The sequence below is a fragment of the Herpailurus yagouaroundi genome, unplaced genomic scaffold (assembly GCF_014898765.1).
Source record: "Herpailurus yagouaroundi ecotype Mexico unplaced genomic scaffold, PumYag 159, whole genome shotgun sequence".
Classification (NCBI taxonomy): domain Eukaryota; kingdom Metazoa; phylum Chordata; class Mammalia; order Carnivora; family Felidae; genus Herpailurus; species Herpailurus yagouaroundi.
In genome coordinates, this window is record NW_024412400.1 from 63,201,374 (window position 1) to 63,225,830 (window position 24,457).

The 24,457-nt window shown below is 42.1% G+C and overlaps 2 protein-coding genes across 5 annotated transcripts in view; one reads left to right on the top strand and one right to left on the bottom strand.

Annotated features, from left to right (window-relative positions):
- The window catches only part of LRRIQ4 (leucine rich repeats and IQ motif containing 4), a 20,698-nt gene extending 1,236 nt beyond the window's left edge, over positions 1-19,462 (top strand). For 3 of the 4 annotated variants that reach the window (XM_040480704.1, XM_040480705.1, XM_040480703.1), the window contains exons 2-6: positions 5,819-6,866; positions 11,013-11,186; positions 12,909-13,047; positions 14,073-14,269; positions 19,176-19,462. In XM_040480704.1, the coding sequence (XP_040336638.1) occupies positions 5,847-6,866; positions 11,013-11,186; positions 12,909-13,047; positions 14,073-14,269; positions 19,176-19,325 (1,680 nt within the window). In that variant the 5' untranslated portion in view covers positions 5,819-5,846 and the 3' untranslated portion in view covers positions 19,326-19,462. The remainder of the gene's footprint in view (positions 1-5,818; positions 6,867-11,012; positions 11,187-12,908; positions 13,048-14,072; positions 14,270-19,175) is intronic. The other variant, XM_040480706.1, reaches the window with a different exon arrangement.
- A 654-nt stretch (positions 19,463-20,116) lies between these two features.
- The window catches only part of LRRC31 (leucine rich repeat containing 31), a 28,600-nt gene continuing 24,259 nt past the window's right edge, over positions 20,117-24,457 (bottom strand). The window contains exon 9 of the mRNA XM_040480708.1: positions 20,117-21,639. Within this exon, the coding sequence (XP_040336642.1) occupies positions 21,284-21,639 (356 nt within the window). The 3' untranslated portion in view covers positions 20,117-21,283. The remainder of the gene's footprint in view (positions 21,640-24,457) is intronic.

Sequence of the window (24,457 nt, forward strand, 5' to 3'; positions counted from 1 at the left end):
ATACTAAAGCATGAATGTGGGCACAATTCAGCATCTGCAGTCTCTACCCCTCTCAATGTATTTGAAGTCAAGTAGAGGAAAGTAAGGAGTTGTTAAGGATTAATTGCTCTTCTAGGGGAAGGGAGGGATACACTTTTAAAGGAGGAAGAAGTGCCAATCAGACTTTTGTTCTAGAGAGTGACTAATAAACAAGGTCAGAACAAACAGAAAAGAGCTGCTTTTTACCAAACAGCACTTGAAGCACTGTTCTCCATATGAACCTTAGCAAAACAAAGTATTTGCACAGAACTACAGACTGTGTGTCAAAATGCATATCAAATAGGATGGCCAAAAAAATACCGACCACATGTACAACTCATTTCCGTCAGTACATTTTTCATTAACCCAATGATTTCCAGATGGAGGAGGGATGTAATTTTAAAGACCTGCCCCTTGAGAATTAGTGGCTGAGGGGCAGGGAGGTAGGGGAAACAGATGTTGCTGAGCTGGCTTCAAGGAAACTTAAGTGGATTCACTGGGTGCTTATGTGTCAGGAGGTCTAACTTGAATCTCGGCTTTCTAGAAGTCAGAACCAAAGAAAATATATGAAAGTATGTAGTCCCCATTTTTCTTTTTTTTTTTTTAATTTTTCTTAATGATTGTTTTTTGAAAGAGACAGAGTACAAGTGGGGGAGAGGCAGAGGAGAGGGAGACACAGAATCCGAAGCAGGCTCCAGGCTCTGAGCTGTCAGCACAGAGTCCGACGCAGGGCTTGAACCCGTGAACTGCGAGATCATGCCCTGAACCAAACTTGGACACTTAACCAACTAAGCCACCCAGGTGCCCCTGTAAATGGCAGCATTTACTTTCCTCTGGCACCTTATAGTAGGAAGGTTTAGTAGGTGTATCTTTATATAAGTAACTTAACAGACATGTCTTTGACTATAGTTTTATAGAAATATTTTTCAAATGATTGTTTAACTGTTTAAAAAGCCAACAGCATGGTGTTTAATTATGATCTAAGGAAGTCCTATCTTGAGGAAACAGATAATAGGGTCTAGGGAAGTTGTTTCCTGCTAACACGGAGAGAGAACTCAAAGGATCTGGGAGAATTAATGTTTCACACACCCATTAGCTCTTTCCCCCCAACTACCAGAAGATTCAACTGAGCTGCTAGCAGGTGTCAGAACAGAGCAAATTCCTGGCTGAATTTTCTGACGAGTATCTGAAGTGCCGACCTCTGGTATTGATCATGCATATATGTTGTTAGGTACTGAATATGCAGGTGGAAAAATGAGTGTTATTAAAAAATTGAGTTGGCCCATGGATAAAAGAAGAGTAGAGGGAGTTGGTGGAAGAGTTTACATTCCTATTATCTGATGAGATGAGAAAGTATATTAGTGATTAGTAGTAAATAGTGCCTCAAACTGTCTTGCTCATTGTGCAAGACAATAGTCTAGGGGAAAAAAACCACATTCTATAAATAATAAATGCATTGTCTATGAATTACTAGATCTATAGTTTGGTGATATGTGTGGAAGAAGGAAAAGTAGAAACGTTTTTGAAAATGGATAAAATGCCGTTTTGAGTCTATTTAAAGACAACAAGTCCTAAGAAGCTATTTCAGATCGATCATTTGGTGACGATGGCGATACGGGCACACTGGTGGGGCACAAGCTAACAATTCCGGCAAACAGATGTTTCTCTAAGGCCTCTTTTACCTTTAAGTCACTGGTCTCAGGTTTTCAAAAGGAAAGGGTTACTGGCCCTGGGCTTGGTAGAGCTCCTCACCTACAAGCCTTTCAGAGCTCATTACCAGATTAAAGACTTCTTCTATTTCTCTTAAGAAAACATATCGTACGTCTCAGTATCCCAGGACTAAGTATGAAATTTCTACTTAGAGAACACTTCTAACACCAACTGTGTGGGTTTTCCCAAGAAGCAAGTCTCCAGTTCTCTGCGGACGCCAAGTAGGTGTCCAAAAATTTAGTTCTGCACTGTACCCGGAGTTAGCACAGACCCTACAGGGTGAAGGTTCAGTCCCACAAGACTGCTTCCCACTGCAGATGCCAGCCACAAATCCTAGGTTGTCGCCAGTTCCAGCGGACTACCAGTCGGGGTTCCCTCAAGTTCAATAATTTGCTTTAGTGGTTTACAGAACTCAAGGAAACACTTTACTTACTATTACCGCTGTATTCAAAAAACTACCATTCAGGCACCGCCAAATGGAAGAGATGCATGTGGGGAAGAGAGGGTATCAAGACAGGACGCAGAGTTTCCATGCCTTCTCTGGGAATATTAGCCTTCCAGCACCAACCCAAAAGCTCTCCCATAACCTCTCGGTTTAGGGTTTTTATAGAGGCTCCAGTACATAGGGAGGATCGATTACATCGCCGGCAATTGGTGATTAAACCAACATCCGGCCCCTCTCCCCTCCCCTGAGGTCAAGGGCTGGGGTTGAAAGCTCCGCCCCTCTAATCACGTGAGTGGTTCCTCTGGCAACCAGCTGCCATTAGCGAGCTATCAGGGTGCAAATAAGAGGGCAGTAAGCGGTATGGACTCAGGTGTGGTTGAATGGGGCTTATTATGAATAACAAAAGATGCTCCTTCCCAACCACTCAGAAAACACCAAAGTTTTAGAAGCTCTTGTATCAGGAACTAGGGAACAAAGACCAAATATATATTCTATCACAATATCACACCCAGAATCTTCCTTTATTATTGTCTGAGCAGATTAGATTCTCCCTTGCCTCTGCTGAAAATCTAAAGTTGCTTGCTTATAATAGTTTTCCACTCAAGTCTGAATTTTATATGAGTCTTCATCTCAGTATTACTTGAGACTTCAACATTTTTCATGGAATTTTATGGTTTCCCAGAAATTGTTATCAAAGCAAAGGATTACCATTACCATTACCATTACATGATTCTCCAGTCCTAGCTGTATTGAGGCTTTTTGCTTGTCTGTATTAAAGGGAGAAGATCTCCCAGGTGTTTTAAGTAAAATCTTGAAGCTAATTTAACTGGAAATGGTTATTTATGCTATCAGATTCACATTACACATCCAGTTGGTGTGTAATCAGAATTGAAAACCAAAGTGTCAACACTTGATGTAAATTTCAGAGGGCTGATCATTTTTTCCTAAATGGTTTTCTCAAGCATTAAAGTTAAGCAAAAAAGAGCTAACTATTGGGGCGCCTGGGTGGCGCAGTCGGTTAAGCGTCCGACTTCAGCCAGGTCACGATCTCGCGGTCCGTGAGTTCGAGCCCCGCGTCAGGCTCTGGGCTGATGGCTCGGAGCCTGGACCCTGTTTCAGATTCTGTGTCTCTCTCTCTCTGCCCCTCCCCCGTTCATGCTCTGTCTCTCTCTGTCCCAAAAATAAATAAATAAACGTTGAAAAAAAATTAAAAAAAAAAAGAGCTAACTATTAAACTATCCAAAACCTGGCTCCCTGAAATTACACAACGGTTATGACGCTTAGAAATTCCACAGTAAAATGGATTTATAACAAGTTAATTTGACCACGTTGAGGTAGCAATCCCAATGAAAAAAAAAATAGCCAAATAAGGAATCAATCTTCTTCATTCTTATTTACTGTGGCTGAATTACTGGCCAAGCTATTGCAAATCCTGACTTTACAACCTCCTTTTATTAAGTCTGCTAATGGATGTACAATATATATAGCTTTCAGAGGCCATCAAATTGGTTCCAGACACATGTGGGCTATAAGATTCCGGTGAGATAACATACGTACACACACATTCAGACATTCTAGGCAGGTCTCATCATGGAGGAAGATGAATATTAGAAAAAATAAGTTCTTTTATGCACCTGGATGCCCAGACACACTTGTGTTAACCCTAATCAGATGGCTAGTCCACAAGAATCTTCCCCAGATGACTCTGCCTGAAGGGCTGCAAAAGAAAATCAAGCCTGAATGCTTACACCCAAGACTGATTTATTAAAATCAGGCTTCTTGTAAACAAATGATGTAAATATCCTTAGTGAGGATATCCAGCCCCCACTTCCTACTATGTTCTGAGATAAGCCCTTTTAGTTACTTAGTATCTGTATCTGTAAAACAGAGATCATAATGGTGCCTGCTTCTCAGGGTTCTAGTGAGGATTAAATGCATTGAGTAAAGCTTAGCCCACGTAGTGTCCTGGGTGCTCTCTATTTTCATTTCTACTATCACCTTAGTCTGTATACTGTGGATTGTCTAGAGGCCTTCAGTATTGTCAGTAGTTTGGGACACTGGAAATTTTATCCTGCAGGACTGAACAGTATTAATCTACCTAATGATCAAATGACAAATGCTGGCATTTGTCATTCCAGGCATAATTCTCATTCTAGGCATAATTCATTCTAGGCATAATTCTAGGCATTCTAGCCATAATTCAACCAGTGATAAGTCTTTTCTTTTCTTTAACAGAGAGCAACACTGTCCCAGAGCTCTTTTGGAGGCTAGGCATATAGTAACAGGGATCTAAACCACACACTGTTGTGTTGCAAGGTGCAGTAATATTAAGTGTGGCGCTCGAAGCACATCCCCTCCATCTAGGGACTGGACCTCTGTGTGGATGAGAGGCTCCATACTCCAGCAGGAAAGTCCCCATCCTAGAATGCAAGTCAGAGATGCTACAATCAACCTAGCTACCATCACATCATTGTCTTCTCTGCCCTTTTTCTTAGGCTTTGCGCATGTGTGTATGTGTGTGTACTAAGGACCAACAACTTAGTCTTTGGTAACACAATATTAACATCTTAGATGTACAAAATTTATAAATCCAGTAGTGCAAGTCTGCCAATTTTGTGATTATTCAAGATTGTTTTTTGCAATTCTAGGTTCTTTGCATTTTCATAGAAATTTTAGAATCAGCTTGCTAACTTCTACCAAAAAAGAAAAAAAAAAAGCCTATTGAGATTTTGATTGAGGTTGCACTGAAACTATAGATCAATTTGAGTAATACTGACATCTTAACATTGAGTGTTCTAATCCACAGACATGATTTATTTCTCCATTTCTCCATTCTTTCTGGGTTGCAGCTGCAGTTCATTTCAATTCCCAGCAATTTCAAATGTCCCGCTTAGGGATTTAAGCCCCTTCCTCCAGCCAGGCTTAGGGATCTAAAAGCATGAGAGGACAGGACCTCTCTCTGCTTTTCCAGATCGCCTGCAACTTTTCCTAGGCCACTGAGTCGGCCCCAGTCTACTGGGGAGAGGTGGCTCTGCATTTGAGGCTCCTCCGTGCTAATCCACCATGCTGCTCATACAGGGCTTTTAAAAGCTTGACTGGTTTCTCCTGGTTTCAGAAGTTCCTTTGCCTGTGCATATGGAAGGCTGGCTTCTCTGCCTGCCTGGTCCCCAAAGTTGAAAATGCCACCGGGCATGAAAGTGTCCACTGGTCTCTGCCAACTTAGGGAAGGGATAGTCCTTCTCTAGAATTAATTCGTTGGGCCCCCTTTGCATCCACAACTCTCTGGTGGCTTCTAGAAAAAAACACAATATTTTAAAATATTATTTTTTCCAAGTGTTTTCTCAGTGTTGGTGGTAAGAGCAATCTTTTGCAACCTTCCACATCTACCTGCAAAGAGAATCAAGATAGGGATTTTTAAAAACTGAATTTAGACAATCTTTTTTTTTTTTTTCTTCATGTAAGTCAACCTGTTAGGAGGAGTCTATACTTGAACTCTTCTCCCAACATGAAACACGAAAACCTACATTTCATGCTATGTTAGAACATCAGGCCCTAGATTCAAGCAACTCAAATTTTCTCTCTCTCAGGGACAGAAAGAATCCTGGTGAATAAATGGATTTTTTTTTTCTTTTCACGCTATTTCAGATTTTGGATATTTGCATTTCCCATCAACATGTCAAGTGACATGATAAAACCAGGTCATTCCGTTAAAATTCATCAGAAAGTTGATCCACAACGGGCCACTGCTAGAACCTTTTTCATTGATGCTTCTAATCAGAGCTTGACTACCATTCCACCAGAGATCTTCGACTTCGAAGAATTAGAAGAAGTGCATCTGGAAAACAACCAGATTGAAGAAATCCCCCGGGGTATTCAGCGTTTAAAGAACGTCCGGATCCTCTACCTGAACAAGAACAAGCTGAGAAAGCTGTGCCCAGAGCTGGGCACGCTGAGCAGCCTGGAGGGCCTGGACCTGAGCGACAACCCGCTCCTGTCCTCGGCCCTTCCTGTCCTCAGAGGCCTGCGGGGGCTGCGGGAGCTCCGCCTGTACCACACTGACCTGGCCGAGATCCCCGTGGACCTCTGCAAACTCCTCCACCACCTCGAGCTGCTTGGGCTGGACGGAAACCACCTGAAATCTCTGCCCAAGGAAGTAGTGAACCATACCAAACTGAGGGAGATCTACCTGAAGCAAAACCAGTTTGAAGTCTTTCCTCCCGAGCTCTGCGCTCTCCCCAACCTGGAGATCGTTGACCTGGATGACAACAAACTAACTGCCATCCCACCGGCGATTGGGAACCTGACCAGGCTGCAGAAGTTCTACGTGGCTCGCAACAACCTGCTCCTCCTACCCGAGTCGCTGTGCCAGTGCAGCAAACTGTCCGTGCTGGATCTGTCCCACAACCGCCTCCACTCGCTCCCACACTCCCTGGCCGAGCTGTCGGGGATGACGGAGACTGGGCTGAGCGGGAACCACCTGGAGAAGGTGCCACGCCTCATCTGCAAGTGGACCTCGCTGCACCTGCTCTACCTCCGCGACACCGGCCTGCGGGCGCTGCGGCACTCCTTCCGGCGGCTGGTCAACCTGCGCTTCCTGGATCTCAGCCAGAACCATCTGGAACGCTTTCCGCTGCAGATCTGTGCGCTCAGGAACCTAGAGATCCTGGCGCTGGATGATAATAAAATATGCCAGGTACCGATTCCCTTCCCGGCTGTCACTGTGCCCTCACAGGGGCTTTTCCCGCCCCGAGTTGGTGTTGATGTCCTCCTCATTTGGACGTGGGCGATCTTCTCCTCGGCGATACGTGGGGGAAATGAGACACTGGGAGCTTAACTAACCCGTCAAGGCCACACACCTGTACGTGGCAGAACCGAGCTCCAACCCAGAGCTGCGGGGCCCCAGAGTCTATGTTCTTAACCAAGACCCGCTCTGAACAGGGTTTCCTCACACAGATTTCTCTCTGACACCTACAGCCTTAGGCCTCCAGTCATGGTGAACTGCAAAATCAGATTTGTCCCAAAAGAAACTGCCATGTGTGCAGGGTGACGTGTTCAAAAATGTTCATAGCACAGTGTTGACAGCCCACCACAGTCATGGGAGACCGTGTCAATAGAGCAATGAGCCAACAGATTGTGCTAGATTTATAAAATTAAAAAACTAAAGGTTTAAGTGAACTGGAGGAGTATGTGCCAATGTGGACAGATCTTAAAATTGTGATGTTTATTAAAAAGGAAAGCACCAAGCTGCAGAACCTTACACCATTTATAAATTTTTAAAAACCTTTTTTAATGTTTTTATTTATTTTTTCAGAGACAGAGCACCAGTGGGGGAGGGGCAGAGAGAGAGGGAGACACAGAATCCGGAGCAGGCTCCAGGCTCTGAGCTGTCAGCACAGAGCCCGGATGCAGGGCTCGTTGAATCCATGAACTGAGAGATCATGACCTGAGCTGAAGTTGGGCACGTAACTGACTGAGAGCCATCTAGGTGCCCCTCACCATTTATAAATTTTTAATCACACAAAACTACATACATATACACACATAATACATACTTTGTGGATATTTACAAATGTAACAAAAGTATAAAAATATGAACTAGACGGGCCCCTGGGTGGCTCAGTTGGACTTTGGACTCAGATCATGATCTCCCAGTTGAATGAGTTCGAGCCCCCCATGGGGCTCTCTGCTGTTAGTGCAGAGCCCAGTTCAGGCCCTCTGTCCCTCCCCCTCTTAAAAATGAATAAACATTTATTTTAAAAAAATCATGAACTAGAAAAAAACTCGCTAAATTTTTAGTAGTGGCTGCCTCTGGGAAGAGAAAGGAAGTCAAGGAAATGAGGGGAGGATCCCAGGGGAGCTCAATTTTAATTGCAGTATTTGATTTTATTAAAAAAATCTTTTTATTTGACTATAGTTGACACACATTCATTTTGTTTATTAACAAAAGATTTGGGTGGTGAGGACACATGCATTTGTTTTAATATTTGAAAATTTAAAAGAACAGTTCTGTTAAAAGCAAAAGACAACCATAGAGGGAGAAATCAGGCCATCTGGAAGTCAACAACTGTGATCAAATAATAGGTGTGTTTTTCCCGGCCATGGACACCAAGCTGCTGTGTTCACCATACCTTATACAAGTCCTAGGCCTTAAAGGTTTGTTGGGGGTGTTTTTGTTTTTGTTTAATCTCTTATTTGATTTTTAATTTAGAACTTTGGAGGGGCAGGGGAGATTGGTTGTTCTTTTTCTAATTCCTATAGAGTTTCAAAACTGCCTTTTAGGGGGTAACCATTTTGATGGTAATTTAGGATTTAGGAAGAGAATCTTGGACTTAATCTCTACTTAGGCAGCAACCCATTTTGCAGGATTTTAGAAGTTTATCATAGGCCCTCTGCCCATCCCCATTCCACCACTGAGGTAAGAAATTCCTTTTACAGTAGACAAAGTCTGCCATTCCACACTGGGAGTGAGAGGCTCAAAATATAAAGCGCCTTTGGGAAAAATAACACGTCGACTTAATTCCTTATTGAGTCATGAATGATACCTAATCCTTTCCTGTGAAACACTTTAAGATATCAGAATAGAGGAAGGAATCACATACAGATGGCTCCTTAAAGATAAGCCTCATCCGGTACCAAGTTTTACCACAAATCAGGCTGCACTGAAATGTGGTCGTGTTCAATATTATTATACTGAATGTGGAAATCTCTGTGTCCATTGCCTGCTATTCTATTCTCTAATTCTTATGATGGTATTTCTGGGTTTTGTTTGTTTTTCTCATTTCCTGTTATGCTAATCCCTCCAGTAACCTCCCAGTCTGTATAATGACACGTGACCTTTATGCCAGCTCCTTACCTCTCCCACCCCAAAGACTTTCCTGATGGGTTTCTGGCTCCTGGAGCCTGGCCAGTAGCCTTCTCTTGCCTAGGTGAATGCAAAAGTAGCTTCCAGTGTGTGTCTAGATGGATCTTATTTGTATGGTACATTTCTGTTAAGGGAGAACTCAACCTTACGGTGAGTATAGCTCAGTGAGAGCATCAGTAATAACTGTCCTCATTTGACACTCTGTAGGTTTTCTGTGCATCCAGATTTACTTCCACTGTGCTTTAATGTGACTGTTATGGGATTATTGGATCTTGAATATCCTGGAAAAAAAAGTCTTTAAACATTCAATGTGCTTTGAAAAAGAAAAGCTAAACCTATGAGCTAGCTGAACCGCGATGTGAAATTACTAGGTTCTAATGAAGGGGTTAGATTGAAAAACATTTTCCCATAAGTTTGGACGCTTTGTGTCAAAGGGATCTAGGGGCGCCTGGGTGACGCAGTCGGCTAAGCGTCCGACTTCAGCCAGGTCACGATCTCGCGGTCCGTGAGTTCGAGCCCCGCGTCGGGCTCTGGGCTGATGGCTCAGAGCCTGGAGCCTGTTTCCGATTCTGTGTCTCCCTCTCTCTCTGCCCCTTCCCTGTTCATGCTCTGTCTCTCTCTGTCCCAAAAATAAATAAACGTGTCAAAGGGATCTAAGTGCCTGGTAAAGAATTTTGAAATAGCTAAGAAGGAAAGCTCAAACAGCAGCTTCTCTGGAGATTGACTTTAAAAAATAAGTAAAGGGATAAATAAAACTATAAACACTTTATAGCATGTTTAGGAAAATGGGTGCTCCCCCTACCCAATAAAGAAAAAATCTGAAAGATTGCGGCTGAGACTTACTGCTATGTTATCCCTCTAGGGGGCTTTCTTTTAACCTATTCCCCAATGTATCTATCCCACCCATCCATCGAGGGGTCAGACTGAGCTGGTCTGTAACCATTCTCATGAAGAAGAGGTGCTGGATTGAGGAACGGGTGGAGGAGAGGCCAGGGCTAAGACTGGGAACTGTGGGGAACGATTTCCCCATTAGGAGTAAAGCCAGATGATGGAAGGTGATTCAAAGTGAATTAAGAAGCTCTTGAGCTATATAGCTGGGCTCTTTTTTCTCCAAGAAAACAGGTGTCTCTGTAACATAATCAATAGGGAGACCATCCCGTGTTTTAAGAATGAGATTTTTCCATGTGGTTCCAGAGTGCCAGAAAGAGACCAGAAGGTGGACACATGAGACTTTGACTTGACACAAGAAGGAAATCTGGTGATTAGAGGTCTCCATCCAAGTAATGAGCTTTTCGTTCCAGGAAGTGGTGTTTAAATGTGTGCTGGATGGCTAGCTGTGGAATATATTCAACCATCCTATTATGGGATTAGAATAGACGACCCTTCCAAGGCCTTCCCGCCCAGACAGTTGGGAGTCTCTGAAATGCCTACCTAATACCTGTAGAGGGCCTGTAAAACCTTGGGATTCACTGGAAGGCAGAATATGACCAGATAAAATCATAATAGTCTTCTTCCTTGTTTACTTCCAACTGAGATTTCAACTGAAGTTTCTAAATTGCTGAGCCTTTAGGGTGAGAGGTCATGTGTCTAAATTGATCAGTTCCAATAACTGAAATTGTTGATATTATAGTTGCAATATTACACCAATAACTTTAGTACGTTTTCAGTAATATCAAGCATTTGCTACCCTACCATTCAAAAATCTGCAATAAAGTAGGTTTAAAATTGCTTCAGTTTAAAGCAGTGCATAAAATTGAAGAGCAGAGAGGCTCATCAGAAAAAGGAGGACTCCAGACTTTAGATCTACAGGTATAAATACTCTATATGCAACGGTGTGTGCAAACTTTTCATCAGTAGGAATTGCTAAATCGCTGTACTTGATGTTTATCAATTTGCCTCAAAACTAAAAGCCCAATTTATTTTCTTACTGTTAAAGATAATTTTGACCTGAAACTTATCTTTTTGGAATACTTCTAGTTACCTCCAGACTTTGTATCCCTTTCAAAGCTGAAGATGCTTGGATTAACAGGAAATCAGTTGGCTTCATTTCCAGAAGAAATCCTTTCTTTAGAGTCTTTAGAGAAATTATACATTGGGCAAGACCAGGGAGCCAAGCTCACCTATATGCCAGAAGACATTAGTAAACTACAGGTAAGCCTCCCCAAATGATTAGGCAAAGAAGTACATGCCCACTGATTCCTTAAGTTGGCTGATACTGAGAACACCCAATGGTGTCCCCATAGGCTGCATGTGGAATCATCCATACTAGATTTCCAACCCCCTAACAAGCAGCCATTATTCCACTCTGAGGCTTCCACTGTTTTTCTGAGCCCCTGGATCCATATTCAAAGAACATTTTGTTGTGATTGCTGTTGGTTATGCTGTGCCATACTCCTTTTCACTGTACGGTTTGGCATGTTTCATTTGCAGAAATTGAGCCCCACTGCTTTCCATTTAATTTCTAGCTTTTGTAGGAGGCCCCTGAAAATTATACTATTTTGAAGTTCACATGGCTGGGAGCCTGCATTTTGGATGCATCAGCGTGACCTCCCTTCCTGCATGATGGCAAACAAACCAGAATAATTTAACGTTGCCCCAGTTTCCTGTGGAAATGGGTCCGCAGCCCTGTGCTAAGTCCTAACAAAGCAACAAGATAACTTCATTCAAAGGAGCCCTACCACTGTGTCTTAATCCATGCATACTTTAAAGAATTGATTTTTTTTTTTTCCATGTCGGTGGTACTGCGCTCTTACTAATGATAAAGTAGGTGCGGGCCACGACAGACCCCCGCCCCTCGTTGTGGAACTGAGCAACAGCATGTGTATATAGCACAGGTGCTTCTCAACCTGTGGCACAGAGGTCCTCTTCCTGATTCTCCATTGCTTTGCCCTGTGTTCAGAACTCTCCTCATCATCTTGCTCCTTGACATGCCATGCCATGCTCTCTGAAATCTTAGGGTGACATGCAAACATTATATTTTTGCCCAGTGAATTTGCAAATAGTTAATTCATTATCTACACATTTTGGCTTCTCCTGCTTGGGCAGTGTTGGATTGATACCTGAGGCAATTTCAGTTCTGTAACACTACTATAGATAATTAGCTTTTGAAAGCGAGCAAATGATATATGTACTTATATTATCAAATTAGTTTTCCATAAAGTTCTTGTGAAACAAACGCTAGATTCCCATGTTTTCTTTTCCCTGTGTAGATGGGAACCATATCCAATGGTTTTACCCAAAAATACTTTTATGTTTGGATGTTGGCTCTTTAAGTATGTTTCCCCCTTTATCCTAATGAATAGTATCCCCACTGAAAGAGCATGGGAATTCACCAATGATTCTGGTTATTAGAATGTAAGGATCATTGGGGCGCCTGGGTGGCGCAGTCGGTTGAGCGTCCGGCTTCAGCCAGGTCACGATCTCGCGGTCCGTGAGTTCGAGCCCCGCGTCGGGCTCTGGGCTGATGGCTCGGAGCCTGGAGCCTGTTTCTGATTCTATGTCTCCCTCTCTCTGCCCCTCCCCTGTTCATGCTCTGTCTCTCTCTGTCCCAAAGATAAATAAACGTTGAAAAAAAAAATTAAAAAAAAAAAAAAAGAATGTAAGGATCATTGTAAGGATCATTATGGTCTACTGACATGTTTTTCAGAATCTTTTTTTTTTAATTTTTTTAATGTTTATTTCTGAGAGATAGAGACAAGTGTGAGCAAGAGAGGGGCAGAAAGAGGGAGACACAGAATCAGAAACAGGCTCCAGGCTCTGAGCTTTCAGCACAGAGCCTGACACAGAACTCAAATCCATGAACCGTGAGATCATGACCTGAGCCGAAGTCAGATGTTTAACTGACTGAGCCACCCAGGCACCTCTGTTTTTCAGAATCTTAAAGAGCTGTATATAGAGAACAATCATCTGGAGTACCTGCCCACATCCTTGGGATCCATGCCTAACCTGGAAATTCTAAATTGCTGCCACAACCTGCTTAAGCAACTTCCAGATTCCATTTGCCAAGCACAAGGTGAGGAATCTTAGTAGATCCTCAGTGTAGTGGAGTGTGAGGCCAGCATGTCCCATTTCCTTGATTTACCAAAGACCAATCTCAATGTTCAGAGAGCTGAGCCCTACCCTATTACCTCCTCGAAGGCCTCACTAGTGAGACAAGGAAAGCCAGATGCCTGATGAGCACAGCTAAGAGCCTCACAAAGACAGTTAGACTGTTTCTTGTAAATTGAATAGAGGAGTAAATACCAACTGCTAAGAAAATTAGCATTCACCCAGATGGTCATCATACAACCAACACTAATTTACTGAATACCTACTACATGCCAGAATTTGGAGTTGGGGGTCCTGCGGCAGATTTGCACTAGGTCACTAAGTCACTTGAATGAAAGGAAAAGTGTTGACCCTGAGTGATGAAATCAGCAAGGCAGGACTTTTGGAGCTGTATGATTGGCATGAAAAGTCCTATATGATTCATATTTAAACACCCAAACATTTTATGCTAGGCTAAACCAGTCTTTATTTGTACATGCATCAGTTCATCCATCCATTTAACAACCTTTTGCTGAGCTTCTAGGGGGACCAAATTAAAAAAAAAAATGTTTTTGGCCATAGTGTGCTGAATCTTCAGGTTTAGAGATAGTTTTCAAACTATGACTCTTTCTCTTTAATGAAAAGAGGGTGAAGAAATATGAGTGGAAGCTGTGGCCTACCCCCAAGACATTCAAAGGTTAGAGGTGAGGGTGGGCTTGTTCCTTAGTAATGCTTCTGACCATACATCTTTATCCTGTCCTTGGCCCCTGGAGGAATGAACCATTATCAGTTTTTTTTTAGTGTGTACTACTTTTCTGTCTCTCATGCACTGGCTCTCACAACCCTGAACTGTTATAAGGAAGAGAACTTGGTCTGCCTTATGCAATCTGTGTCTTTTGTGACACGACAGCACAGGAAACAAATATTTCAGAGCCAGTAGACTAAAGAGCGTACATTTTAATTTTGCTTGCTCTTAAGATGAACCTATCATTGAAAAACAAACTGTTTCAGCTTTGAAAGAATTACTGCTTGAGGACAACTTGATCACCTGTCTTCCAGAGAATTTGGATAGCCTGATGAATCTAAAGGTTTTGACACTGATGAACAATCCTATGGAGGACCCCCCAGGAGAAGTGTGCGCCGAAGGCAATCAGGCTATATGGACATACTTTAAGACAAAAAGAAACATGAAAATAATGGCAACAAAGGTAACAGCAGCAAAAATTCTGGCACATTCACAGTTGCTTTGGAGAGGGGTTAATGTTAAATATATTACAGACTATTCTGGAGCTGCTCTTTACACATCTATACCTTGTCCTCACCGAGAGTAGGGACTCTTACTTCCTTTATATCCTCAGAATTAAGCAAGAGGAACTTGGAATACCATCTTAGCATTTTTTTTTTGCATTTTTGTCCTTCATGTCTTTGTCAGATAAGGAGGCGACACACAGCTGAAAGAAATCAAAACTTCAAATCCCCCAAACAGTCTAAAATTCTTGGACTATTCGAAGGACTGAAGAGCTTATATTAACAAATTCACTAAGCTAAGGCTGCAAAATCAGAAGTGAAAGTCCTGACAGGGCAGGGGTGTAGAGACCGGAGTTCTTCTCTGCCATTAACTAGGATTGAAGGGCGAAGAGCCTTTAAAACAAGGAGAGCAAAGAATCTTGTCCTCTCCTTACCCACCTCGCCCATGGAGACATAGGATACCCCCAGACAGACTAGGACAGGCCAGGGTCCACTTCAGTCAGTATTCAGTATTCTTTATTCAACTGGTCAAGCCCCCACTGCCCCACAACCTGATGACCACATTAGTCCTCCCATTAGTGCCCCCACTTGTATAGCTGCACCCCCTACAGTATACCTTCCACTTGGCAGTCAGACCAATGCTGTTAAAATGTAGGTCAGATCTTATCACTGCTCTGCTGAAATCCATGATTTTCCTTTTTACCCAGAACAAGAGTCAGTCTTTGATCTCCTCTGTCAATGGCCCTTATCTGTATCAAACCTAACACCCTCTCTTCTGTGATAAATATTATGTGATACCTTCTTTCTTCTTCCGAAGTTAAACTCAGATAATGTAACCTACCAAAACCACATAATTTTTTAAAAATGTTTATTTATTTACTTTGAGAGATACAGAGAGGGGGACATGGAGAATCCCAAGCAGCCTCTGCACTGTCAGCACAGAGCCTGATGCAGGGCTCGAACTCACCAACTGTGAGATTGTGACCTGAGCCGAAACCAAGAGTCAGGTGCTTAGCCGACTGAGCCACCCAGGTGCCCCAACACAATTTTAATAAATGAAAATAATGCCCAAGCTGCAACATAAAGGAAAAAGGAAAGTAATTTATATTATTTATTTTAATATGTATATTCTCAGGAATAGCTACACTGGAAGAATGAAAATAATATTTTTTGGATACTTCCTAAAAGTATTGTGAGAAACCTCTTGCACATTTTAAAATTGATATTTAGGGGTGCCTGGATGGCTCAGTAGGTTAAGCGTTCAACTTCGGCTCAGGTCATGATCTCATGGCCAGTGGGTTCAAGCCCTGCATCAGGCTCTGTGCTGACAGCTCAGAGCCTGAAGTCTGTTTCAGATTCTGTGTCTCCCTCTCTCTCTGCCCCTCCCCTGCTTGCACTCTGTCTCTCTCCCTCTCTCAAAAATAAATAAACATTATCAAAAATATTAAAAAATAGTAAAGTTGATATTTAATTTTTTTGCCACTAAGTTTAAATTATTGCAAAGGATTTACTTGCCAGTGAGTTTTGAATATTGACATCTTGAAATAGAGCTCTTAGATCAGTATCTTAAATGTATCCAGTGGATTCTAAATACCACTATGATTTTGTCAGTCACATCGGTTTACGAAATACTTGAGCAAACTTATTTTCTAGGCAAAAATTTTATATCCGTTTTCTTCTTGAACATGTATGTCTATTTCACTTTCCCCTAAGAATTGATCTTAATGTTTTATATATGTAATTCTAAGTCATTTATAGATCACCGTTCATACTTTCAGGCAACAAAAATATTTATACAAATTAAGTTTTAAAATTAAATTTTTTTCTGTGGCCATAGTGTTTCTACATCCTGGATTGAGTCATATTACAATTCTTAGTTGCGTAAAACTGAACAAAACAGCATAAAATCCATTGCAAATTTTGGTGGTTAATTATTTGACCTATAGGACTTGGGGGAAGAAATACATACACAGATGAGACTTTTCCACATCGTTTATATATTCCCACATAAACATTACTATAAGTAATGCTTATAGCATTACTTATTGCTAGAATGTGATAGGGTTGATGTCAGTTCTAGTCCCATTTTTCATTTTATAGATGAACCTTGTTTACATAGTTAAATTGAAAAGAATGGAAGAAGCTTTGTGTGCGTGTGTGTGCGCGCGCGCGCCCATACTGTTTTGTTTCAAATGGTAATGATTCACACATCTCTGAACTTCTTCCAGATTTCTATCCCAGAAACTCATAGCAGGCTCTTAGCTGGCAAATCAACTGGCCTTCTTCCAATTTTCTTGAGGGCAAAGAGCTGGGAACCACTTGCTTTACAAAAGGATTGGTTACCTAGTCCCTAGAGCCAACATCAATACTGCTAGTCTTTTATTATTGAAATGTAATTGACATACAATTCTATATTAGTTTTGGGTCACATCACATATTGATTTGACGATTCTGTGTATCATGCAGTGTTCACCACAGTTAGTCACCACCAGTCCCCTAGTCCACTCATGCCCCCACTGTTCTCTGTATTTAAGAGTCTGTTTTATGGCGTTGTTTGTTCATTTGTTTTGTTTTTTTCAATACTGCCGCTCTATATTGTCTCTTTTTTTGTGGTGTCCCAGAGGTTTCTGGAGTCCAGCTCAACACACCCTAGTCAGATTCAGGTGGGAGTTGTGAAGGCAGAAGTGGGAATGGAGAAAACCAGCAGTTGTTTTCCTAGGCAGAGACATTGTAGGAAGGGGTGCACGTGCAAGCTGAAGCTCTGGAGATGGGTCGCCTCCAGATCATCCAAGCCTGCACACCCTGGAAAAGTCTCTGTGCACCGGGTACATGTTACACAACTGGAAGACTGCTAAGCCTGGAGATAACAGAAAACCCCGTGAATGTCTAGAATGCCTCTAGAGGGCGATACCGTTCCCTGGGAAAATCCCCACCTGAACGGATGTGCTGATGCTGTCACTTCCCATCTCATCTGTCCCGTTTTCACATCACAAACGATCCTTGGTATTTTTCCCCTGCTCCTCCCTCTGCTCAGATACGGACAAGGCTCTCACTTAGTTCAGTCCCTGCTCACATCTCCTCATACCTGCCTGTGATCCACTTTACATAAAACAGCATAGCCCACCCACTCCATTCATTCAGTTGTTCACTCATCAACAAATACTTATTTTTTGCTTTTTGCTATGTGCCAGGCACTGTTCTAGGCAGTGGAATTGCATCAGTGAGCAAAACAGATTTTTTTTCTGTCCTCTTATTGCCTAAAGTCTAGTGTGATGGAAATGAAAAAATGAAATATAAAACATAAAATTATATAGTCTGTTAGAAAGTGATAACTGGCATGGGAAAAAAGTTCAAGCTAAGGGGAACTGAGATCGCCAGAAGTTGTGTGTGTGTGTGTGTGTGTGTGTGTGTGTGTGCAGGGGAGGGGGGTTGGTTGTGTTGAGGGAGGTTCAATTTAAATAGGAAGGTCAGGGTAGGCCTCATTGGAAAAATGACTGGCTTAGTCAGCTCAAGCTCCCATAACAATATACCATAGACTGGGTGTCTTAAACAACAGAAATTTTCTCACAGTTTCAGAGGCTGGAAGTCCAGGATTATGGTGCCGGCATGGTCCATTTCTGTTGAGAGCTCTCATTCTGCCTTGCACATGGCTGTCTTCTTGCTGTGTCCTCTCATGACAGAGAGACAGAACGCGCTTTCTGGTGTCTCTTATAAGGGCACTAATCTTATCGTGAAGACCCCACCCTCATGACCTCATCTAAGCTTAATTACCTCCCAAGGGCCCATCTCCAAATACATTCACATTGGAGGTTAGGACATTTAACATAAAAGCAGGGAGTGAGGGGGCACGGTTCAGTCTACGGCCATGACAAGTGAGCAACTACTGGAAGAACTGGAGGGTAAGCCATCTGAATATTGGGAAGAGTGTTCCAGACAGAGGAAGCAGTACACACAAAGGCTGTGAGCTGAGGTTGTGCCAGGAGTGTCTGACAGTGGGGAGCCCCGCACAGTTGGAGCACAGTGAGCGAGGTGGGGGAGTAGGTAAGAGGCAGTGAGGTCGAGAGGGAGGGGGCAGATTGGATAGGGCCTTGTAAGCCACTGTAAGGACTTGAGCTTTTTTTCTGAGAGAAGTGGGGAGGCACTGGAAGGTTCAGAGGTGGGATATTTCTGAGTAGGTGGAGGGCACAGGATCTCAGAACGAGCGAGGGCTGGCTGTAGGTAGAAGCACAGCAACCCAGTAACAGAGGGAAGACAGGTATAAGCCCTCCTGATTTCCCCTTACTGTGCTCTGTTTTCTCCATGGCACTTATTACCATCTATCCTGTATCCTCTCCTTCCTGCAATGTGAGATCAGTGACATTAGCTTTTTCTTTAAGTTTTTATTTATTTATTGAGAGAGAGAAAGCCAGAGAGAGAGAGAGAGAGAGAGAGAGAGAGAGCAAGCAGGGGAGAGGCAGAGAGAGAGGGAGAGAAAGAATTCCTGGCAGGCTCCACCCAGTGAGAAGCTTGATGCGGGGCTCCAACCCATGAACTGTGAGATCATGACCTGAGCTGAAGTCAGACGCTTAACCAACTGAGCCACTCAGGTGCCCCAGTGACATTTGCTTTTAACTGCTGTTTCCTAAATGTCTAGAACAGTGCCCGTGACATAAAAGCACTGAATTTTTCTTTTCTTTCTTTTCTTTTCTTTCTTATTTTTTTACATTTGCCAAGATGACTGGCCAATTGAGAGAGAGAAAATAAGGTGGAGTTCTAATGACATTCCATTCCCTACGTCTTTAGAACTACATATCCAGAACAAAGAGATCGCCATCCCCAGTCCAGAGTGATACCAGCTGATGCTGTTTGGGTTTATCTTGTTTTCAGATTCAGGCATGGTGGCGCGGAATAATGGTCCGGAAAGGACTGGGGAGATTTGAAGAACTAAAAGTGCAAAAGAAAGGAAAGACTTCTCCAAAAGATAAGAAAGGGGGGGAAAATGCAAAAGGAAAAGCTGTGAAGAAAAATAAGAAATAATTCTATAATGAATTGAGGTAATGAACCCCGATGGATTACGAAGGCAAAACATCTAGGAATTAGATACCTAGCACACTAAAATTATTCATAGAATTATGGTTATGTGTAAAAATAAAGATTCTCAATTTATTGAAATATTTATGGATGAAATGATATGATGCCTGGGAACTGTGGCATAATATCGGGGAGAGGGAAGTGTGGGGGATCCAAATGGAACAAGATCGGCCTTAAGTCAGTAAGTATAGACACATGAGATAGGCAAATGGAGGTTCATTGTACTACCTTCTCTACAACTTTTTTTAAAGTTTATTTATTTAAGTAATCTCTACACTCAACATGGGGCTTGAACTCATGACCCCGAGATCAAGAGTTCTATGCTCTTCCTACTGAGCCAGCCAGGCACCCCTACAACTTTTAATTCTGAAATAGAGACTCATAGGAAGTTCTGAAGAAATGGACAGGGAGGTCCATGCCCCTTCACCCTCCCTCAGTGTTGACATCTCACATAACTCTAATAACGAAACCAGAATAGCTTATTCAGATTCCTTCTGTAGTATGTGTGCTTCTGTGTGAGTGTGTAGTTCAACACGGTTTTGTCATGTGGACTTGTGTGGCACAAGTCTCCTTTGTGCTATTCCTTTGTCACACCTATGACCTACCCCTCTTCTGATCCCTAGCCTTTTCTCCATCTCTGTAATTTTGTTATTTCAAGAATGTCCTATAATTGGAATCACAGACTACATAACCTTTGGGGACTGGCTTTTTCATTCAGCAGAACTGGAAGTCCATTTGCATTGTTGATGTATCAATTTATTGCTAAGCAGTATCACCTAGTACGATAGTTTGTTTAAGCATTCACCCACTGAAGGATATTGGTGTTTCCAGTTTTTGCCTAATTCATAGGTTTTACATGTGTTCACGTAAACACAGGAGCACAAGTGCCCATGGAATCCATGGGGATGCCCAGAGAATGAATACCACAATTACCTAAAACATCCCCATTTACATCACCCAAAAGCTTCTTATCCTGATGGCTTTCTTTTGGAGTAATTTTGATTTCAAATTCCACATGTCTTTCAAGCAATAATTGCAACACAAATTATTAGTGTAGCAACAAGAAAGCAAAACATCATTAGAGTGTATGAGAATAGAAATGTGTGAGCAAACACACACTTCTGCTATGCAGTGAGTTCCATGCTCCTGCAAAAGATACCGCAGTATTTTAAAAATCACTTAGAGCAAGACAAAAACTTTTTAATGAATTAAATAGGTTTTATGTAGCAAAAACCATGCCAAAAAAATGCCCAGAGCTAGTATGTTAGTTTCTTTCAACAATAAAAATTTTAACAAGATGTGTTTTTGATACTGGGTTTTGATTTTTTGACCACCTTTTTACTAAGATTTATGTCAGTGACCATTGTTAGCATTCATGGTTTATATCTGAGATAAAAAGCACCAGGACATAAAATAATAAACCATGGAAGGGCACACTTCCTGATGAAAATGCAAGTAGTTTACATTAAGATACATATAATAATAATGATAACATAAAACTATTACATAGCTAGTGCTTTTCACATTAGATTTCACACTCACACTCATACACACACTCACACATGTACTTACACACCCTTATATTTAGAACATTTATCATGTAGGAAAACAAGGGGGAGAAAATCCCGGGGCAAGAAAAAAGGAAATGTGTTACCAGAATCTAAACATCTTTGGCAGGCCTTCTAAATAGTAAGTGAATTAGATTTCCAAAATAAATGAAACTCCAGGGGAAAATGTCATCCTTGTCATTTGAGAATAAAGACATGCTCATATTAGATTACCATATACATATTTACAAAGCTTTTGTAACATCAATCCCACTAAACAGCCCAGAAGTTGATACTCCTTTGATTACACTGGGATTCATTCATGTTTTTTTCCTCCTCCAGATAATGGTTTATAGCTTAGTTAAGCCATGGGAAATCAGCTTTCTGAAATTCACCAAGGTCAAAGTGAATGCTGCATCTGTGATCTTGGTGAAAACGTTGGAGTTCTTCCTCCTGTGTAGCAGGGAGGATCCACCTTTTCATCCCTATCTCCGTGATCTTGGGAAGTGTGGTGACAGCACATAACAAATGTCTAAACCATTGTCCGCAGTCCCGGGAAGTTGATGGCCTAAGGCTGATATCCAGCTCGGTTAACTCTTTGAGGAACCACATGTTTTGGCAGAAGATGGCCCATCCTGTGTCACAGATATTGTCGTTATAGCTCAGGATAAGCTTCTGCAGCTTGGCAAGATGACCCGTCTGTATTAGTGATGCTGAAAAATGAGATCACGCTAAGTGCTAAAATACAAGAATACTTTCTACTGTGGCTGTTTGCCACTTCCAGTAACACAGTAGCTCCAAGGTTGGTAATGACAAGATAGGCGATTCTTAATGATTTGTTATTAGCTACCAGCTTTAATCAGGGCATCTGAACTTACCAGAGCTATTCTCTGTGTATTCCAATACAGCTTGAAAAGTGTTCGTTTTTTCTTTCCAAATCCCAACCCAAAGAATATCTTTTTTGTCAAGTTCCTGCTCTTGGCTCAACTAGAGTCCCAGCTCTTCCTGCAGACTCTAATTAAATATGGGAGTGATTGGCTTTAATGAGGACCATTTATTTGTAAATAGTCTTCTTGCTGTTTAATACTGTTTAATTGTTCACTGCTCATTCAGTCATTCTTCATTCAGCAAATATTTAACTGAGCACTTTCCAAGCTCAAAAGACACCTGGGTAGTTTCTAATTCACCTTAGGGACCTCTAATACACAGAACAATTTTCCCTTTGAAGAGCACATATCACAGTACTACCTAAAATGGCACTTAATAAATAATAGTGATGAAGCAATGAAAAGATGATAACACCTGTAAGGGGAGACAGGAGAGCTACCCAAAGCAAACAGTGTGTGCTTCCCTTGCCAGCCGAAAGCAGGGATGGATTACAGAGATCAGATGAGTAGCACAGAATCTCGAGTGGGCAGGGGCTTTGGAGGTCTCCTCATCCAACCTCCAGATCAATGATCAGAGAGGACTCTCTCTTTCACGACTCCTCTACTGGAGACCAGCCTGCTCCTGCCTGAAGCATCCCCTCAGGTTGCCCCAACAGAGTGAGAGAGTTCCAAGCTGGAGAGAGCCCTTCCTCCGGGTCCCTTTCTGCCTTCCAGTGACTTTCACTGATTGCCCCCACAGCCTGCTGGACACCTCAGCTCCTCCCTCACACCAGCCCTGCCGTGTTGGACCAGAGTCTGGTCCCGTCAACTTCTCCCCCTTTAGGACTAAATGTGCCCAGGTCTTTCAGTCATTCTTCACGTGTCCTGGCTTCCAGAACAAACAGGATGCTCCATCCCCATCACTTTAATCTTACCCACAGTTTGGTTCCACTGTGCATTTATTTGGAGCTTAGCATTCCAGGCACTCAACAGCTGCCCTCCATTCCTAGGTGTCCATGTTCATGTGTATTTCTTCCTTGCTCTACAACATGACTCACCATATTCTCAAGACCTAAGTGTTAAAGACAATGTGCATGCTTTTCCTATTGAAGTATTTTTCTATTGTGGAAATTTTCAAAGGTACAAAACATAGGAGCATGAACTCCTGTGTCCCCATCATTCGGCTTCATTACATCAGTCTTGTTTCACCTACTTCCCATCTTCTTTCCTCTTTCTTTCTTTCTTTCTTTCTTTCTTTCTTTCCTTTCTTTTTCTTTAAGTAGAGGCATACGTCGTTTTATTCCACTTCACTTTACTGTGCTTTGCAGACAGTGCTTTTTTTTATTTTAAATAACAAATTGGCAGTTTGTGGCAACTCTGCACCAAGCACCATTTTTTCCAACAGCATTTACTCACTTTGTGTCTCTATGTCACATTTTGGTAATTCTCACAATATGTCAAACTTTTTCCTTATTATGTGATCAGTGATTATGACTTGCTGAAAGCTCAGATGATGGTTAGCACTTTTCAGCAATATTTTTAAACTAAGGCAAATATGTTCTTTTTTTTAGACATAACATATTGCACACTTAATAGACTATAGTATAGTGTACTGGGAAACCAGAAAATTGAGTGGACTCGCTTTTTTGCAGTCTTTTCTTTATTGTGGTAGTCTGAAACTGAACCCACAATATCTCCAAGATATGACTATATTCTATTTTTATTTATCCTAGAATGTTATTGACTGTATTCCCTGTGCTGTACTTTTCATCTCCAGGACTTATTTATTTTGTACCTCTGAATTCCCTTTATCTTTTCACCCATCCCCCACCTACCTCCTCTCTGGTAACTACAAGTTTGTCCTCTGTATTTAAGAGTCCATTTTTTTGTGGGGCGCCTGGGTGGCTCAGTGGGTTGAAAGTCCAACTTTGGCTCAGTTCATGATCTCACGGTGTGTGAGTTCGAGCCCCACATCAGGCTCTGTGCTGACAGCTCAGAGCCCGGAGCCTACTTTGGATTCTGTGTCTCCCTCTCTCTGCCCCTCCCCCACTCATGCTCTGTTTCTCTGTCAAAAATAAACATTTTTTAAAAAAAGAGTCTGTTTTTGTTGTTGTTGTTGTTTTGCATTTTAGATTCCACATATAAGTGCAATCCTATAGTATTTACTTATTTCACTTAGCATTACACCCTCTAGGTCCAACTATGTTGTCACAAGCAGCAAGATCTCATTCTTGGGGCACCTGGCTGGCTTAGTCTGTACAGCATGTGACTCAACCTTTGGGTCATGGGTTCAAGTCCCATGTTAGGTGTAGAGCTTACTTAATTAAGAAAAAGAGAGGGAAGTGTAGGTTTGTATTTTTTTTTCAACGTTTATTTATTTTTATTTTTGGGACAGAGAGAGACAGAGCATGAACGGGGAAGGGGCAGAGAGAGAGGGAGACACAGAATCTGAAACAGGCTCCAGGCTCTGAGCCATCAGAGCCTGACGCGGGGCTCGAACTCACAGACCGCGAGATCGTGACCTGGCTGAAGTCGGACGCTTAACTGACTGCGCCACCCAGGCGCCCTGTGTGTATCTTTTTAAACAAGATCTCATTCTTTTTTTATGGCTCAGAAATATTATATGTATACATACATATCACTCTTCTTTATCCATTCATCTGTC